Raw genomic sequence first — 20,157 nt, 5'->3', positions numbered from 1 at the left:
ATCTAGCTCTCTCTTGAAAGTATCCAGAGAACCGGCCTTTTTGGCTTTGGTAAATAAAATGTAGAATGCCTCCAATGTGCAGGATAGTGCTGGTGTACGGGGATCGCTGTTCGGCGTGGACTCAGTGGGCCGATGGGCCTGTGCCCGCACACTGTGTCTCAAACTAAATTCGATATACAACATTTGTAGGCACACGCACTTAAAATGACAGAGTCGCATTTCGCAAGAGGTTCATGCAGCGTGTGTCTTGAGCCTGTTGATTACATCACCCAAGATGAGTCACTCCGCCACCACACATTGTCCCAAGTCCCCGCGGGGATTGCTACACTAACAACGTGAAGGCAGCTCACGCACAAAAACACCGCGCTAATTCCCTCGCATTCAGCCCTTCCACTTGAATGGACGAAGACCTTTTCAAGACAGTTTACAATTGCAATTCCTTCCGCGCCCTTCCCCAAACAGCTTCACCCCCCCCCCCCCCCCCCCCCCCCTCTCCACCCACCCACCCCCCACCTCCCCGTTTTTTTTCTCAGGCACTCAAGAGTTCTCAGCGCTGCACAATGCAAAGAAGGCCAGCTTTCATTCACCGAGTGATTAATATGCAGAGGCAGCAAGCAGGTTCATCAGGAAGCGACCGGCAGTGTACCTCTCCAAGAACGCTGCCTCTTGCCAGCAGTTTCAATCAGCCGACCATCGACTGAAAGAGAGTTACAGTGTCGGCGCTTGTATTACCCAACATCTTCACTACATTAAATGTGTAGGAAGGGACCGCAGATGCTGGTTTAAAGCAAAGGTATAGACACACACAATGCCGGAGTAACTCAGTGGGACAAGCAGCATCTCCATTCCTTCTCTCCAGGGATGCTGCCTGTCCCGCTGAGTAACTCCAGCATTTTGTGTCTATCTTCTGCACACACTCAGCCTCTATTGGCTGCTGCGACAAACACCGCCAAATATACCTCTGAAGGAATAAAACAACCCTCCCCTCTCTGGTTCCGATATATAATTTTTAAAAAAAGACAGAGAGTGCTGGGGTAACAGTGGGCCAGGCAGCATCTCTGGAGAACATAGAACGATGACGTTTCGGGTCATAATACAATGGCAGCTTTTACAATTTGTAACCAGGAAGGGTGTCAGAGGTTATGGGGAGAAGGCGGGAAAACGGGGTTGAGAGAGCAAGATAGATCAGCCACGACTGAATGGCGGAATAGACTTAATGTGCCAAATGACTTAATTCTGCTCCTTATGAGCATCCAGACTTGGCAATAATCAAATGGAAAGCATCATGAAAATGTTAGAAAAAAAAGACACAAAGTGCTGGAGTAACTCAGCGGGTCAGGCAACATCTCTGAGTGTTTTCCCCGTATTCCTCACACACTCCAAAGATGAAGGTTAGGTTTGTAGGTTAATTGGCTGGGTATAAATGGAAATTGTCCCTGGTGTGCATAGGGTAGTGTTGATGTGCGGGGATCGCTGGTCGGTGTGGACGCGGTTGGCTGAAGGGCCTGTTTCCGCGCTGTATCTCTAAAAAAAAAAAGCTCCCTCCTGGGTCACAGAGAGCTGCTCTGTAAGCTGTCATGGTATTGCCTCAAACCGTAGACACAAAATGCTGGAGTAACTCAACGGGACAGGCAGCATCTATGGAGCGAAGGAAATAGGCAACGTTTCGGGTTGAGACCCTTCTTCAGGCTGAAGGGTCTCGACCCGAAACGTTGCCTATTTCCTTCGCTCCATAGATGCTGCCGCAACCACTGAGTTTCTCCAGCATTTTTGTCAACCTTCGATTTTTGTCTACCAACAACTTTTCTATAGCGAGGTGACCGAAACTGAACACAATACTCCAACTGTGCCCCACCTGTGTCTTGTACAGCTGTAACATCCCGACTTCTATACTCAATAAACTGACTGACGAAGGCCAATGTGCCGAAGGCCTTCTTGACGAACCCATCTACCTGCGACGCCACTTACAAAGAACTATGTACCTGCACTTCAAGATCCTTCTGTGCGACAACACTACTCAGTTCTATATTATCCCACTTTCTCATCCGCTCCTTCAACACTTGGGGCACTTTTACAGAGGCCGATCAACTTGCACGTTTTTGAGATATGGGAGGAAATTGGAGCACCCGGTGGCGAACGTGCAAACTCCACACAGACAGCAGGCAAGATCAGGATCAAACCCGGGTCTCTGGCGCCGAGAGGCAGTAGCTCTCCCAGCTTTCTTTAACCATGCTGTGTAACTAAATCCCTATTTCCACAAGCAGGCACTCTAAATATGTATGCACACTCGACACGCACATTTGACAGGCAATAAAAAATTCACGGGATGATTATTTTACTTTTACTCTCACAGTTGTTTTAGGTCCTCGACGTTGAGGACAATGGTCTCCACTGACAAGCCAACCTGGCTGCAGATCAAGTTTCAGCTTCAGGGATTTCTGCAGCTGTCTTGAGTTTTCCGTTAGAAAAAGGAAGTAACGGGCCAGTCCCACTTGGCCATTTCTTCGGCGACTGCCGGCATCATTGACTGACGTATCAGATCACCGAAAAATACGTGGCGTGATGACGTGTGACGCGCGGTGTTTTTTCAAGCGTCACAACATTTTTTTTTGTCCCCGCTGGATTTTGAGATGTTCAAAATCTTTTTGGCGCCACTGATATGACGTTGGCAGTCGCCGAAAAAAATCGGCGAGTGGGACAGGCACTTAACATTTTCTTCCGCTCCTCTCCCCACCACCCCGGCATTTCATCGCTGCTCTAACCCACCTCTCTTCCGCGCAGAGCGGTGGACACTGCCCGGGTCCATCACGGGTACTGCCCTCCCCACCATCGAAGGGATTTACAGGAGGCACTTCCTCAAACAGACAGCCAGCATCATCAAGGATGGATGTATCCAGAGAGGGGTAGCAAGAACCAGAGGAGGTAGATTTACGGGGAGAGGGGGGAAGGTTTAACAAGAGCCCGAACTCACTCAGTGGGAGGTGAGCATACAGTACGAGTTGCTAGAGGTGGTAGCTGAGGCAAGCACAATAACAAGTTAAAAGGCACGTGAACTGATACACGGATAGAAATGTTTTGGAGAGATGTAGGCCAAAGACAGATAAATCAGACTAGTTCAGATGGGACATCTTGGTCAGCATGGATGAGTTGGGCCAAAGGGTCTGTTTTAGTGTCGAATGACTATGATCCACACCTGATTCCAATCGCACTCCTACCATTTTGGAAGGTGGAGTCTGAAAACAGTGACCTCCAGGTTCAAGAACAGCTTCTTCCCAACGCCATCAAGCTCTTGACCATTACAAACACTTATAAGAATGACAAACTGTCTTCGTTGCACTAAAAACTTTGGGCTTTTTGCAATAATATTGGGGGTTTTTTTTTAATTCACCTTTCTTTTTATTGATGACTTTGTTTACAGGCCTGTTGTGGTGTTGCCAGGAAGAATTTCATTGTTCTCTTTTCAGTACATATGATGCCGTGAGGGGCTGCACGGTGATGCCGCCGTAGAGTCGCTGCCTGACGGCACCAGAGACCAGAATCCGACCCCGACTACGGGCGCTGTCTGTACAGAGTTTGCACGTTTTCCCCGTGACATGCGTGGGTATTCTCCGGGTGCTCCGGTTTCCTCCCACACTCCAAAGACGTACAGGTTCGTAGGTTAATAGGCCCGGTAAAATTTGAAATAGTCCCTAGTGTGTGTAGGGTAGTGTTAGCGTGCGAGGTGATCGCTGGTCGGCCCAGACTCGGTGGGCCGAAGGGCCTGTTTCGGCGCTGTATCTCTCAACTGAACTAACCTCTGGAAACTGTAAATAAAAGTGCAAGAGACTGTGGATTATTGCATGGACAGTGCTAGTGTGCAGGGATCACTCGGTGGGCCGAAGGGCCTGTTTTTGACCTGTACCTCCAAAACTAAAAAAACTAGACAATTAAACACTTGGCCCAGGCTCAACTCCTTCCAACAGCCATCTCCATACATTAACAACCACACGGTAACAGAAATCATTGATCCCTGATTGAAAGCTGGTGCGATGCACAGCAAAGTCCAAACGTAAGAGTAATGGCTGTTTCTCATTAGAGGCAACACCATGCGTTAGGGTAACTGATTGCTGCGGCTTTAGTTATGGTGATGGGAGAAATGATCCCAAAGTGCGGAGACAACAGGCAGCGAAATGAAAGATTTCTATTACTGCCTTTATTGTTCCACAGGGGCATTCAATCAATTTACATTTATTAGTTACACCAGGGCGAGCAAGCACAGAGTGAACAAACAGGTCAACACACACACAACGGAAAACACACTGAAGAGTTTGCCAGGATGATGCCAACTCCTCCAGGAGTATTTATTCGCACTTAGTTTAGTTTTAGAGATACACTGCGGAAACAGGCCCTTCGGCCCACCGGGTCAGCACCGACCAACGATCCCCACACACTTACGCCCCTGACCCACTTAGGAAACCTGAATGGAAACCTCTGGAGACTTTGTGCCCCACCCAAGGTTTCCGTGCGGTTCCCGGAGGTTTTTGTCAGTCTCCCTACATGCTTCCACTACCTGCAACCACTTGCAACCTCCGGGAACCGCACGGAAACCTTGGGTGGGGCGCAAAGTCTCCAGAGGTTTCCGTTCAGGTTTCCTAAGTGGGACAGGGGCATTACACTATCCTACACACACCAGGGACAATTTACAATCCTACCAAACTAAATGACCTATAAACCTGCACGCCTTTGGAGTGTGGGAGGAAACCGGAGATCCTGGAGAAAACCCACGCAGGTCACGGGGAGAACGTACAGACTCCATACAGACAAGCGCCCGTAGTCAGGATCGAACCCGGTTCTCTGGCGCTGTGAGGCAGTAGCTCTACTGCTGCGCCCCGAAAGAACCTACTTACTAGTAAAACGAGTGCCGGGTTAAACCCCAGAATAAAATCCCTCACTCAGTCCAAGTTATTCCGACCAACACTGTTCACATTCACCAGTGTTGCAGTCCAAGTTCACGTTGGAAAAATGTGAAGATATTCTTTGCATTAAACCATTCTGAGGGCTCTGGATTGTGCCTGGAACAGTGATAAACCTCGAGAGCAAATGCATATTCAGAGTTGTCAGGGCACTGAGTAATTGTCAATGCACAAAGGCAGAGTCGTAGTGTCAATGTGCCCCGTCAGACAATGATATACCTCCATTAAACAACCCAGGATAATGCTTCAGCATCTTTGTAATATTCTCAAAAGGTGGACAATTAATTCTTTTCTCGGTTAGAGGGAAACAAAGACACACAGTCAGTGGAGTTTTGGGGAACTCTCTCTGATTTAAGTTTCACGCAGGAGAAATAATATAATGCGCTAGGAGAAAGGCTCCTATACTACTGCTCTTGAAGATTTGGAGTCCCCCTCCCCCCCTCCCTCCCCCCTTTTCCAGACGGACAATCACACCAGTGAGATTGTGATGAAGATTTACTGTCACCGGTCCAACAGTGTTTCATTCTTCCCCCCCTTCCAGATTCCGCAGAACATCTGAACGATGAACAGAACTGCACTTGAAACGTTGGACAAAGTCACCCACCTCCCAGCAGTTCACAGGGCCGTTAACTAAACATCACGGCCGATCTGCAATATCCGATGTTCAGGCTCCGAGCCATTCAACGGTTGAACTACAGCGAGACTTTCCCCGCCGCTCATGCTGCAATTCTCCGGGGAGATTACCGTCGGTAGACTGAGCAAAACGCTACCCACTGTCAAACCTCCGAAGTGGAAACAAAGAGAGGTCACGACCCATAACGTCACCCATCCATGTTCACCACAGATGCTGCCTGACCCGCTGAGTTTGAGTTCTTTCGGGGTCAAGCTTTCAATCTCGCACAAAGGATGATTCATCAAGAAGGGTCTCGACCCGAAACGTCACCCGTTCCTTCTCTCCAGAGATGCTGCCTGTCACGCTGAGTTACTCCAGCGTTTTGTGTCTATCATTCATCACTATTTGCCAGACTCTGGGTCCAACTTCTGTGCAGATCGGATCCAAACACCGTTGTCCTTGCAGGGATATCAAGTCTTCCTCCACCCTACGACCAAGTCTTCCTCCACCCTACGACCAAGTCTTCCTCCACCCTACGACCAAGTCTTCCTCCACCCTACGACCAAGTCTTCCTCCACCCTACGACCAAGTCTTCCTCCACCCTACGACCAAGTCTTCCTCCACCCTACGACCAAGTCTTCCTCCACCCTATGACCAAGTCTTCCTCCACCCTACGACCAAGTCTTCCTCCACCCTACGACCGTCTTCCTCCACCCTACGACCAAGTCTTCCTCCACCCTACGACCAAGTCTTCCTCCACCCTACGACCAAGATCTCATAACAAACAACCGCTGACTTTCAACAAAGTGATTCTTTCTCTTCCTTGCATTCGGCATTTTCAATCCCATCATCTGGCCAACATGATCAAGTCTGAAGAAGGGTCTTGACCCGAAATATCATCAGAGCAATGTCAGAGTCATGCAGCATGGAACCTGGCCCTTTGGCCCAACTTGCCAGTGTTTGGCCAAGACCCCTCTAACCCGGTCTGATCCATGTACCTGTCTATGTCCATCATCCTCCAGAGATGCTGTCTGACCCACTGAGTTACTCCAACACTTTGTAATTTGCTCAAGAAAACCATCCGCTTTTCATTGGTCCTCCAATCTAGCCCTTAATGTCATCAAGTGTTTAAGAAGGAACTGCAGATGCTGGAAAATCGAAGGTATACAAAAATGCTGGAGAAACTGTCAGAAGAAGGGTTTCGGCCCGAAACGTTGCCAATTTTCTTCGCTCCATAGATGCTGTTGCACCCGCTGAGTTTCTCCAGCATTTTTGTGTACCTTAATGTCATCAAGATCCAAATAATTCATGTTCTGGGAGCAGAATTATATGTTGGCCCATTGAGTCTACTCTGCCATTCAATCATAGCTGACCTATCTTTCCATCTCAACCGTGTGCTCCTGCCTTCTCCCCCTCACGTTTGGCACCCATACTAATCAAGAAACTGTCAATGTCCGAGTTGGTTGTTGACCTCAGGAAAGAGGACGAGAACACCACCATGTCCTCTTCCCAGAGCTTGTGTACAGGTGGCCAACAGCTTCAGGTTCCTCAGCATCCAATATCACCAGCGACCTAATCAGGTCCTATCACGCCAATGTTGTCCTTAATCAGCATATTGACTTCCTCGGGTATCCAAGAAGATTCAACATGTCCATGGGAATTATCTCGAATTTCTACTGATGGGATGTATCTCAGCCTGGTGCGGCAACTTCTCTTCTCTTGACCGCCTGAACCCACAGAGAGAGTGTTGAACACAGCCCCGTCTATCACAGGCTCGTCGCATCCTTCCACCCCGTCCATCTTCACAGCGTGTTGCTTCAGGAAGGCTGGAAGTATCGTCAAGGTCGCTGCCACCCTGCCATCTCGCTTCTATCCTCTGGGAGAAGATCCAGGAACTGGAAAGCTCACTCATCCAGACTAAAAAAAATAGTTTCTTCCCTGCTGCTACCCAACTGCGCAACTTCCGGAGATGCTGTACGCTCACTCTTAACCTATACACTCATTCTTAACTCTACAACATTTGGTTATCCCGTTATTGTAATTCAGATTTATTTTTTTGCACTACTCAAGACTGCACCACAAACGTTGCACCATTCTGCTCTTTTGCACTCAACATTGCATTCATTGTTGTGTTTATCATATATCACATACACTGCGTACATTATCAGCTGTATGCAAACAAGGAATTTAATTGCCCTCTGGTTCATGACCCGGCGAAGGGGGGGGGGGGGGTCGACGAGAACTAGGAGGGACCCAGCTGGGAGGGGGGTTGGGGAGGAAAGGGGAAGGGGCCGATGAGAACTGAGGGACCCAGCAGGGGAGGGGGACGCAGAGAAAGGGACCTGGCGTGGAGCCGTTGAGAACAAAGAGGGGCCCGACAAGGGGCCGTTGAGAACTGATTGGGGTCCACTTGTGGCTACGGGCGGCGGCAGGCCTGGTTCGCCGCTGCGAAAGGATTGGATCGTGATAAGAATTTTTGAAACATTGTTGACGTCAGAATCATGGCGACTCTCTGCGTACTGCCTAGGTGAGGTCTGCTGTGTGGTTTTACAGGATCGTATGCAGGAAACAAAGAGTCTCACTGTACCTGGGTACATGCGGCAATAAAGTATCATTGAATTGAGACAATGAACTAATCTGAATGTGGATCAGGACCTGAATTTGATGGGCCGAATGGACTGTCCCGTGCCTACAACACCGCTCGAGTCTTCATCTCTAGCTCTTTCACCTGCATGGGTTTTCTCCGGGATCTCCGGTGTCTCCACCCGAAACGTCACCTATGCATGTTCTCCAGAGATGCTGCCTGACCTGCTGAGTCACTCCAGCACTTTGTGAAGCATCACCTATGCATGTTCTCCAGAGATGCTGCCTGACCCGCTGAGTTACTCCAGCACTCTGTGACTTGTTAAACACATCTCCATTGCCTTCACCTGATCCATAATTGATTTTATGGGGGTGTATAGTGTAAGGAGGAACTGCAGATGCTTGTTTAAACCATAGACCCAAACAGCTGAAGTAAATCAGTGGGACAGGCAGCACCTCTGGAGAGAAAGAATGGGTGACGTTTCACAGAGTGCCTGGGTCTAGCCTGAACAGCTGCTTGGTTTTATCTACATTGTAAACAATGGGACTGGAGCATCACTGTGCTGTCTAAGCACTGACTACAGATGCAAGGCAACGCATCGTTCTGGACCTCACCTGTTACAGTGGTGGCAAGAATCAGTGCAGGAATTGGAATGAACAGAGTCTCTTGCCCAGAGTAGGGGAATCTAGGACCAGAGGACATAGGTTCAAGGTGAAGGGGAAAACATGTAAAAGGAAACTTTATCACACCAAGGGTGGTGGGTGTATGGAACAAGCTGCCAGAGGAGGTAGTTGAGGCTGGGACTATCCCAACGTTTAAGAAGCAGTTAGACAGGTACATGGATAGGACAGGTTTGGAGGGATATGGACCAAACGCAGGTAGGTGGGACTAGTGTAGCTGGGGCATGTTGGCCGGTGTGGGCAAGTTGGGCTGAATGACCCACGCTGTATCACTCTATGACTCTCTACTCTTTCACTGCGACTGACACTCACCTGCCCTGCCCTCTCCACGCACGCTCTCCCCCCTCCGCTCAGCTCGGCACTATGGTCAGTTTATGTAATAAGCACTCAACATCTGCAAGTTAGTATTATTTTTAGATATGGTAAGTCCCCAATAATTTGCTTTTTGAGGTTTATTTCCTGAACCATCCTATCATTTTAGAACTAGGTTGGCCGCTAGTGATAGTATCAAGTACTGGAGTAACTCAACGGGTCAAGCAGCATCTCTGGAGAACATGGATAGGTGCCCGACTCACTGAGTTACTCCAGCACTTATGCCTTTTTATGTAAATCAGACCTGCAGTTCCTTATTTCTACAATGAATTTCTACAATGCCAGGATGGTGTGGATGTGGAGAGGATGTTTCCACCAGTGGGCGAGTCTAGGACCAGAGGTTAGATCTTCAGAATTAAAGGACTTTCCTTTAGGAAGGAGATAGGAGGAATTTATTTGGTCAGATGGTGGTGAATCTGTGGAATTCGTTGCCACAGGAGACTGTGGAGGCCAAGTGAATGGATATTTTTAAGACAGAGATAGATAGATTCTTGATCAGTACGGGTGTCAGGGGTAACGGGGAGAAGGCAGGAGAATGGGGTTAGCAGGGAGAGATAGATCAACCGTGATTGAATGGTGGAACAGACCTGATGGGCCGAATGGCCTATTTCTGCTCCGGTCACTTAGGAACATGAACATATGAATGAAAGTTGAAATGTTCCCTGAAATGTTGAACCATATGAAAATGTAAGGAAAATACCATTCCATTTCCTTTTGCATTCCTCAAAACCAAAAGGTACCGATCGAACCAAGAATTTCCCTATCACCCTGGTACTTTCCGGTCCAATAAAAATGCTTCCAAATGGTTTCACCCGCTCACGTTGATGGTTAGACTGAAATAAAACAGTGGCTGTAGGTTTGTGCCCCCCATCTCCATTCACAATGAGCTCTCATGTTTCTGACCACCTCCCAAAGGCACTGACCTCATCAGCTCAAAGCAGGGTGGGGGCAGGGAGCCAAAGGGCAATGAGTGTCAAAGTGCTGGAGTAACTCGAATGACTCAGGCAGCATCTCTGGAGAAGATGGATAGTCGACGTTTCAGGTCAGGGCCCTTCTTTAGTTTAGTTTCGTGAATTGTGCACTCTGGTTAATTTCCCCCGCTGTTATTAGACTCCCAAACATACCTCTCATCATCTAGGGTGTGAATACCCGATCTTCCAACCTACCTCATTGGGACCCTTGCACTTTTCTTTAAACTGCACTTTCTCTGATGCTGTCACCCTATATTCTCCACCCTGTTTGTGTTCCCTTATGCAGTACCTGATGTACTCATTTACGGTATGGCGTGCCTGGATAGCACGCAAAACTAAGTTTTCCACTGTATCTTGCTACCCATAGTATAATAAAACATCCCCCATTGTATAGGTTTAGAAGTTGTCCCCAGGTGTTAACTTTACCACTCTATATTTGGTCTCCCTATTCAATATGGCATGGCATCCAGCATCCACTAGTTTCAGGAATGCTACTAAATAGTATCCTTGTGGCCATTGGTACTATCTTTAAAATGCGATAGATTCAAATCAGAGTTGCCCAGTAATTTCTTCCCCAATTTTGACCCTTGACTCTGCTTCATACCGTTTTCAAGAGAGAGGTAGATTTAGTTCTTTGGGCTAAAGGAATCAGGAGACATAGGGGGAAAAGCAGGAACGGGGTACTAATTTTGGATGATCAGCCGTGATCATATTGAATGGTGATGCTGGCTCGGAAGGCCGAATGGCCTACTCCTGCACCTATTTTCTATGTTTCTAGAGATTCCTTGACTTTAATCTTTTTGTTGATTTCAAGTCGCCCGGTGGAAAGAACATCTTCGTTGATCAAGCAACCTTCGTTGGTTTCTCAAAAGACAGGCTTACATTCCTTGCGAACGTTATTGGGCAAACATGTCTGATCAATTCAGGTCTAGATATCCATCATTTCCACTTTAAAATCCATACGGCATTCAGTATCAATAACAGGAGCAGTGACAATAAAGAATAATAATATTATTACACTCAAAAATTGCCAGGACGTTTGCAATGCGATGTTTAAGCCAGACTGACTGCAAGTAGATCCCAAGCACAAAGGGCTCATTAATGGAGAAAACATCTGCTTTCATGTGAAACTCACAAAGGCATGAGATTTTCGTTTTAAAATCAGGCTGTGTAGCAAATGTATCAACCGCCAACACAGGAGCGAGCGAGAAGGATTTGTCCAACGTGCAAGATACATTTTCAGGCTACATTTGCTGAAGATGATAAAAAAAAATGGACCTCAGCAACACGTCAGATGTGAAGTGCACACTTCCCGGTTATATTGTGCGTTGCCTCCCGATCGAAGGATGGACACTGCAACCAGTGGAAGCAGCTGCCCAGCTTTCTGTCGGCACCGTAACGGAATGAGGAACACATTCACCGGCTTGTAATGCATACAGTGCCGCCCGCACAGGGCTGAGTAAAAACAGACACACACACATACACACAGAGGCAGAGACACAGAGAGGCGCAGAGAGATACACACACACGCAGAGACAGAGACAGAGAAAGAGAGAGGCAGAGAGATACACACACACAGAGGCAGAGACACAGATAGAGAGAGGCAGAGAGATTCACACACACAAACAGTGAAGGAGAGACACACACACACAGAGGGAGAGAGGGGGGGAGGGAGAGGGAGAGAGAGAGACACACACACACACAGACAGAGAAAGAGAGACACACACACACACACAAAGAGAGACACACACACACACAAAGAGAGAGACACACACACAAAGAGACACACAAACACACACACAAAGAGAAAGACACAGACGGGCACAGCAAGAGTGAGAGTGAGACAGAGACAGACACAGAGAGAGAGAGACCCACACACAGAGACACACACGATGTAGTCATCTCGAACCTCTGCTATCGTTCACACATCACAAGCTGAACAACACGTATCTTTTGTTGCCTTGGGCTTTCTTCGTTACATGAAAGGTTCACGGCTGTGGTTTCAGAGTTTCACTTGCGCCTTCTCTCTCCAGAACATGCATTTAATCTTGCCAACATGTCACCGGATTGAAACGGTCGTTTAATAATCCGGCCCGGGTCTGTGACAAGCCGCCTGGGGTCTGTGATAGCGGCCGGAGGGGTCCGGCCCTCCCCACCCACTGCCCAATGGTGTAGATCCACATCAAGGACGTCTCCACCGACCCCTCTCGCATCTGCCCTTCGGATGGGTGAAGCAATGCCAACGTGGACAATGGCAACATCTCCATGCAACCCTGGGAGCCCAGCAGCCTTGTAGGGCATCCCCCTCAAGGGACAGGGCAAAGGAGTTGCACCCACTCACCAGATCGCTCGATTCACTGGGACCTGGACAGGAGCAAGGTTGGAAAGGGCGCAGATAGAGAGACAGAGGGAGAGAGACACACACACACAGACAGAGGGAGACAGAGAGAAACGAGAACCCACCCTCCCCCATCGCAGAGTCCACCCAGATAGATCCCCACACTGGGGGTCCATCTCCAGCAGGTTGGGCGTATCCTTGCCCCTGGTCTCCTTGGAGATTCATCAATCACAGCCCCTGCCGGCGGAGGTGGGTGTCAGGACCCCAGCCTCCATGTCCCAGGGATCTCTGCCTCCTAGAACCTACGCCCCATCTGGTGAAACCCAATCCTCCCAGGGGAATGAAAGGGGGAGGTGTGAGAGAAGGTACCGCCTGGCACACAGTCGTGGGTCAGCCCTGCTCCTGATAGATTGGGGGGGGGGGGGGGGGCACACAGGGGGAGGGAGGTGGGGGAGAGGAGAGGGAGGAGGAGAGAGGGAGGAGGGTGGGGGAGAGAGGGAGGGGAGAGGGAGTGGGGTGGAGAGAGGGAGGGGAGGTGGGATGGGGAGGGGAGGGGAAGGGAGAGGGAGGTGGGGGGAGCAGTTGAGATGTGGAGAGGGAGAGGGGAGAGAGAGAGGGGGGAGAGGGAGGGGAGGTGGGAGGGGGAGAAAGGAAGAGAGGGGGAGGAGAGAGAGGTGAAAGGAGTTGGGATGGGATGGAAGGAGGAGAAAGAGAGGAGAGAGGGGAGAGGGAGGGGAGATGGGATGGGGAGGGGGAGCGGGAGTGGGGAGGTGGAAAGAGGGAGGGGAGTTGGGATGGGGAGGGGGGATGGGGGGAGAGAGAGGGGAAGGGAGAAGAAGGGAGTGGACGAGGAGGTGGGGGATCAAGATGACAGCTGGCCAACAACACTGGGATCTTCCACTCCTTGTGTGACCAGCACCAGCTGAGGGCAGGGGAGGGGAGGGGAAGGGATTGCAACCCATGCATCCCCCATGGGAACATTTGCAACCATCTCTCTCTGTTCCCCCCCAAACCGAGAACAATGCGACGAGAGAGGGAGCTGGGAGCAGCATCCATCCTTCATCGTTACGAGAGGCGAGCGATGCACAAGAGTCCGCGGGAGACACAGCCTTATTGACCAAGGCGAGAACAAAGAAACCGACGGCTTGCATTAAATCCCAGCCCCTGCCCCAGGTGAAAACACATGCACTGCGCCAACCTGCATTTAATGCATCGAGAGAACCATTTGCAATAAATCACACACACACACAATGATAGCCTTGCAGAACAAAACAAATCCATTCTTGCTAGCTCAATGGAATTGTTCCTCTCCCGATTTTCTCTTCAGATCTGAGCAATGCATGGTGCATTAATTATCAATTGAATGAATGCACACATAGATATATATATTTGCAGGTGTGGATATTTTACCTGTAGTGGTGGCGACCAGGAGGAGCCCGGTGAGGAGAGTGTTGCTTGGTGACATGGCTCTGCGCTGCGCTAGCTCAGTCCGCTCCCGCTCCGCTCCGCTCGCTGCTGCTACTGCCCGCACCCCATCACCCCTGCCCTGCTTTAACCCAGCGCGTCTCCCTCCGCGCCTCCGCCCGTCCGCGCCGCCGCCTGGCCGCAAGTAGTGCGCCGCCGCCTCACCTGGCCCACCCACCCCCTGGATCCGTCCGCCAGCGGGCGCCGGCAAAACCCGGGCCCGGATTCACCACCCACTCCTGCACAAAGCGCCTGCAGACAATAGACCCCACACTTCCAGCGCTTCCAATTCCAAACGGTGCTATCCTGACACCCGACCCAGCTAACACAAACCCACAGAGGTTTGCAAAAGCAAGGTTCTGCAATATACCAGGGATCCAATTTGGGGGAAAAAACATTATTGGGATAGACACAAAATGCTGGAGTAACTCAGTGGGGCAGACAGGCAGCATCTCTGGAGAGAAGGGATGGGTGACATTCCGGGTCGAGACCCTTCTTCAACGCTATTGGGATGTTTGAGGGATCCAATTGAGGGGAGAAAAAAAAACACACTATTGGAGATTAGCAATAGTCCATCTCCCTTTCTGATCTTTGGGCATTTTCTGAGGTTTTTGTTTCCCCCTTGCATTTAGGGTTTTCCTTGATCCCCAGGAGAGGGTCCCTTGCTTTGAGAGAAATTGCAGAGAATTGTAATTGTACCACAGTACATCACACAGACCAGCCTCCCCTGCCACCCACTCCATCCACACTTGGAGAAGCAGCCAACATAATCAAAGATTTGTCCCACCCTAGTCATTCTTTGCGTAGGAAGGAACTCCAGGTGCTGGTTTTACACTGAAGATAGGCACAAAATGCAGGAGAAACTCAGCGGGACAAACAGCATCTCAGGATAGAAGGAATGGGCGACGTTTCAGGTCTGAAGAAGGATCTCGACCTGAAACGCCACTCATTCCTTCTTTCCAGAGATGCTGCCTGTCCCGCTGAGTCACTCCTGCATTTTGTTTCTATCCTGGCCTTTCTTTCTTCTCCATGCTCCTGTTGAGCAGAAGCTACTTGAAAACAGACATTTGGATTCTGCCTCCAATGGACACCTAAAGCTGGAGTAACTCAGCGGGTCAGACAGCATCTCTGGAGAGAAGGTTTAAACCAGCATCTGCAGTTCCTTCCTACACATTGGATTCTCCCTCTCTGGCTTCAGAATGGTCCTCCCAGAAGCTGGGGTACTGTCCGATTCACATCTACCCCATTGCGGACATTGGACTTTGTCTCTGGAACTGAGGTTTAGAACTACATTCTGCACTGGGTATCTTCCCCTTTGCTCTACCTATTGTACTTGAGTTTGACTTGATTGTATATATGTGCAGTATTAAATGATATGCAGCACAGCATGCAAAACAAAGCCTTTCACGATATCTCAGTACACGTGACAATAATAGCTTCGTTCATTGTCACATGTATCGAGGTACAGTTGAAATACAATACATGATTGCAATCAGGTCATCCACAATGTACAGATACAGAAAAAAAGGAATAACGTTTAGTGCAAGATATAGTCCAGTAAAGTTTGATTAAAGATAGTCTGAGGGTCTCCAATGAAGTGGATGGGAGTTCAGGACCAGGTTTATTATTAGGCAACAAACCTTAACCTTGATCTTCTCTGTTGAACCTTACTCAGCTCATCAAACGAGAACGGATTTAGGATGCTTCTGGAGTGATCTGCACCTGGCAGAGTGAAAGGTACCAGAAGATGCATCGCTGCCCACAGCAGAAAGGGATTTATTCCCCCCGACATCTTTGCTAAGGACCGGCCTCACCTCCAAACACCCTGGGTGTGAGCAGGTAGGCACAAAATGCTGGAGTAACTCAGGCTGCATCTCTGGAGAGAAAGAATGGGTGAAGTTTCGGGTCGAGCCTGAAGAAGGGTCTCGACCCGAAACGTCACCCATTCCTTCTCTCCAGAGAGATGCTGCCTGTCCCGCTGGGTTACTCCAGCATTTTGTGTCTACCTTCGATTTAAACCAGCATCTGTGTTTTTTCCTTGCTCACTGGATGTGGACAGATGGGCGTGCCAATTCAGACAACCATCAGGATCCAACACTTTGGTGCTGAAGGCAAAAAGAACTGCAGATGCTGGAATCTAGAGCAAAGCACAAAGTGCTGGAAGATCTGTGGGGGAGAAGGAGGGCATGGTGGTGCAAAGGTAGAGTTGCTGCCTTACAGCGCAAGATACTTTATTTTAGACTTTAAAGGTACAGCGCGGAAACAGGCCCTTTGGCCCACCAAGACCACGCTGACCAGCTATCACACTGTACACTAGCACTATCCTACACACACTAGGGATAATTTACAATTTTTTTTTACAGAAGTTAATTAACCTGCAAGCTTGTACAGAGTGTACAAGCCCAGAGCAGCCGAGCTTGTATACTCTGGAGTTTAGAAGGATGAGAGGTGATCTCATTGAAACATATAAGATTGTTAAGGGTTTGGACACGCTAGAGGCAAGAAACATGTTCCCGATGTTGGGGGGGGGGGGGGGGGGGGGGGGGGGAGTCCAGAACCAGGGGCCACAGTTCAAGAATAAGGAGTAAGCCATTGAGAACGGAGACGAGGAAACACTTTTTCTCACAGAGAGTGGTGAGTCTGTGGAATTCTCTGCCTCAGAGGGCGGTGGAGGCAGGTTCTCTGGATGCTTTCGAGAGAGAGCTAGATAGGGCTCTTAAAAATAGCAAAGTCAGGGGATATGGGGAGAAGGCAGGAACGGGGTACTGATTGGGGATGATCAGCCATGATCACATTGAATGGCAGTGCTGGCTCGAAGGGTTGAATGGCCTACTCCTGCACTTATTGTCTATTGTCTATTGAAGCCTGGTGTCCATCTAAAACGTTGTACTACTGCAGTCTTTGTGGGGAAGATGCTGCCACAGTGTTGTTACCGAGGGAGGGAGAACAACAATATTTTTCAAGCCGGGGCAATGTCGAGCTTGGGGAGAAGCCTGCAGGTCATTACATGGTCACTGCTTGAGAGCGTAGAAGCACAGCACATGAACATACCCTTCAGACCAGCCTTGATGCCAATAAAAACTAATCCCACCTGGTCAGTATTACTTTATTCCAAAGCTGTTCAAGTCCATTGAAATATCTCCTAAACATGATCAGCCATGACCACCTCCAGTTTAAATTCCATTTGGAATATTTTGGAGGACCAAGAAACCAAGAACCAAGTATGGCGGTGCTGGCTCGAAGGGCCAAATGGCCTCCTCCTGCACGTATTGTCTATTGTCTATTGTCTTTGGAGTGTGGGAGGAAACCGTAGCTCCCGTGGAAAACCCACGCGGTTCGGGGAGAAGGTAAAACACCGTACAGTCAGCACCCGTAGTCAGGATCCTAGCCTATAGGGCAGCAACTCTATGTCACCATGCCGCCTGTCATAATAGGTTAGATCCAAACAGAATTGGATTCCCTGTCCACGAAGACATTCTTGAACCAAGTTTGTTCTTACAACAGTTCAGTGTTTTTGCATTCGCGAAAGTCGTCTTAATTACAATTATGAATATTTGAGGATTACGTGTCATTTACGGCAGCACCCGAACAAGAATTTTATTGCACATCCCAATAACTTTTACCGCCAATCCAACACAGGTCCACCACCGGTTTTCCGGCATCCTTGGTTCCAGAGCCTTTGCCGGACCAACAGAGGTCACGGCCTCCGAGAGGAGTCCGTTCAATGGCACCAGAAAGGTTCGGTGTTACAAGGGAACAGGTTCAAGGATCTGACTAGTAGAACATAGAAAGGCTCACCCTTCAGTTTAGTTACAAATCAGATTTATGGGCAAGAGAGAGAACAAAAACAATCTCTGTCTCGGAATGCACGGGGCCCATTTGACAGCAGCTACCTCCCTGCCTCTGTCCGCGGTGCTGAACGCGACCCAGCCCGTCGGTGAACCCTTCTCGTACAAGAACAAACTCATGGTTTACCGGCGCCTGCCTTTATAACGGCACAAATCAGTTGTTGAAATAACCACTGTTAAGTCCTGACCAATAGCGCCACTTCCAAATTCAAACTGCAACCAAGGTCAGGGGCCTGCATCAGACCAAGCCCCCCCCCCCCCCCCCCCCCCCCCCCCCCCCCCCTTTGCAAACTAAGTGCCACCCGCCGCAGACTAGGCACGCAAAGGTTTAAACACAGCGTTGTCGGCCACAGAGCTATCAGCCTTTAAACAGAGCGCTAACGGCCACAGCGCTATCAGCCACGGACTGTTTGCGCAAAACTCTTACTGCATCTGCCTAGGCCGCTGTGGGGCAAACAGATGCTGCTTGTCCCGCTGAGGTTCTTCTGCAAAGTCAGTCTCAGAAGCCGGCTATGGGGATGGATCGACCGGCTCTGTCCGGGCCAGAGTTCCAGAGCCCCGGCCGCGGGTGGGGGGGCAAATTCCACCCGCCGATCGGCCGATGAGGTCGAGATCGGCTGCCTCACCCGGACTAGGCACCACATTTTCGGAGGGGGGGGGGGGGGACACTTCCAGGGGGATGTCATGTGCGCTCCCATAATTTTGTCCTGATTAAAGGAGGTGCCAGTCCACTAGTTCCCGGAAAATCGGTGGTGTACTTTTGAATTAGAGCCATTGTGGTGATATTTAGACATTGGCAGCCAATTTGCCTTTGGGCAACACTGAGGTACCACCTTTCCTTGTTTCGTTTTGGTTAGGGATAAATATTGGTAAAGACTATGCAAAGACCATTTAATGCTAGCTTAGAGTTTATGCCTGAGCCTCTGAAGTGAGACCAGAATTATTAAATTATAACTTGGACAAGAATTAATCTCCTTATGAAAAAAATCAGCAAAACTTCCGAAACTTTTGGCACTGACATATGGAAGGTGTCACCTCACTTCAGATGTGTTGTGACCTCAGAGTTCTTACAAATGCCACTACCGAGCGGGAACTGACCACACTATCAATTGATTCATTGTTGTTTTCAACCCAATGCTTCATAAGATGCCCCACCAATCAACGCTATTTCAGGACAAGATTCGACATATTGCGGCCTTCAAGAATGTTGACTGTGGCCCAAAAAAAAATCACATTTTTACCCACTTCTGATAATACTCTGGTTCAAGATTATTGGTGATCCAACAGTTCAGATATCCTGTGTAAGAAAGAACTGCAGATGCTGGTTTAAATCGAAGGTAGACACAAAATGCTGGAGTAACTCAGCGGGACAGGCAGCATCTCTGGAGAGAAGGAATGGGTGACGTTTCGGGTTGAGACTCTTCTTCAGTCTGATCAGTCTGAAGAATGGTCTCGACCCGAAACATCATTCATTCCTTCTCTCCAGAGATGCTGCCTGTCCCGCTGAGTTACTCCAACGTTTTGTATCTATCACCCTCCAAACATGCCAGGTTCCCATTCCCACACTCCTAATAAACTCACCAGGACCTGGTTCCCACTCTCCCTGTTCCCACATTCCTTTGGATCTCACCGGGTTTTCTTTCCCGCACTCGTTAAACTCACCTGGTCCATTGACAAATGTGATGTACTACTGCACCGACAGCTGGGGAACACAATAATGAAGATGGGGCATTAATAAACCCAGCAGTCCAGAAAATCTGCCAGCCTGCCTTACGATAGTCCCGGGCAGGTGAGACGATGAGACTCACTGTACATTGTGGGACTGAATGAATCCATTTCCCAGGTCACAATCAGCTCAGTAATCGATGCTGTGCCTGAGGCCCACCGCGCTCCCTGCTTTGCCTTGGACATCTAAATGAGGCTATTAGCAAGGCCATTTAAGACTGAGATGCGGAAAAAAAATTTCACCCAGAGAGTTGTGAATCGGTGGAATTCTCTGCCTCAGAAGGCAGTGGAGGCCAAATCACTGGGGGTTTTCAAGAGAGTGTTAGATTTAACTCTTAGGGCTAACGGAATCAAGGGATATGGGGATAAAGCAGGAACGGGGTACTGATTTTGGATGATCAGCCATGATCATATTGAATGGCGGTGCTGGCCCAAAGGGCCGAATGGCCTACTCCTGCACCTATTTTCTGTTTCTATGCCAAGCCCACCAGAACGACGATTAGCTCTACTGCGGACTTTAGACTCTAATTTAGACTTTAGAGGTACAGCGCGGAAACAGGCCCTTCGGCCCACCGAGTCCACTAGCACTATCCTGCACACACTGGGGGAC

General features: G+C 49.3%; 1 protein-coding gene across 12 annotated transcripts in view; it reads right to left on the bottom strand.

The window, feature by feature from the left end:
- ncam1 (neural cell adhesion molecule 1) overlaps window positions 1–14,067 on the bottom strand; it is a 347,020-nt gene extending 332,953 nt beyond the window's left edge. For all 12 annotated transcript variants that reach the window (XM_033049728.1, XM_033049735.1, XM_033049729.1 and 9 more), the window contains exon 1: window positions 13,921–14,067. In XM_033049728.1, coding sequence (XP_032905619.1) covers window positions 13,921–13,975 — 55 coding nt within the window. In that variant the 5' untranslated portion in view covers window positions 13,976–14,067. The remainder of the gene's footprint in view (window positions 1–13,920) is intronic.
- Between the last annotated feature and the right edge of the window lie 6,090 nt (window positions 14,068–20,157).

This window comes from Amblyraja radiata, chromosome 33 (genome assembly GCF_010909765.2).
Source record: "Amblyraja radiata isolate CabotCenter1 chromosome 33, sAmbRad1.1.pri, whole genome shotgun sequence".
Taxonomy (NCBI): Eukaryota; Metazoa; Chordata; class Chondrichthyes; order Rajiformes; family Rajidae; genus Amblyraja; species Amblyraja radiata.
Note: the sequence above shows the minus strand (reverse complement) of the source record. Positions and strands in the feature narration are given on the sequence as shown.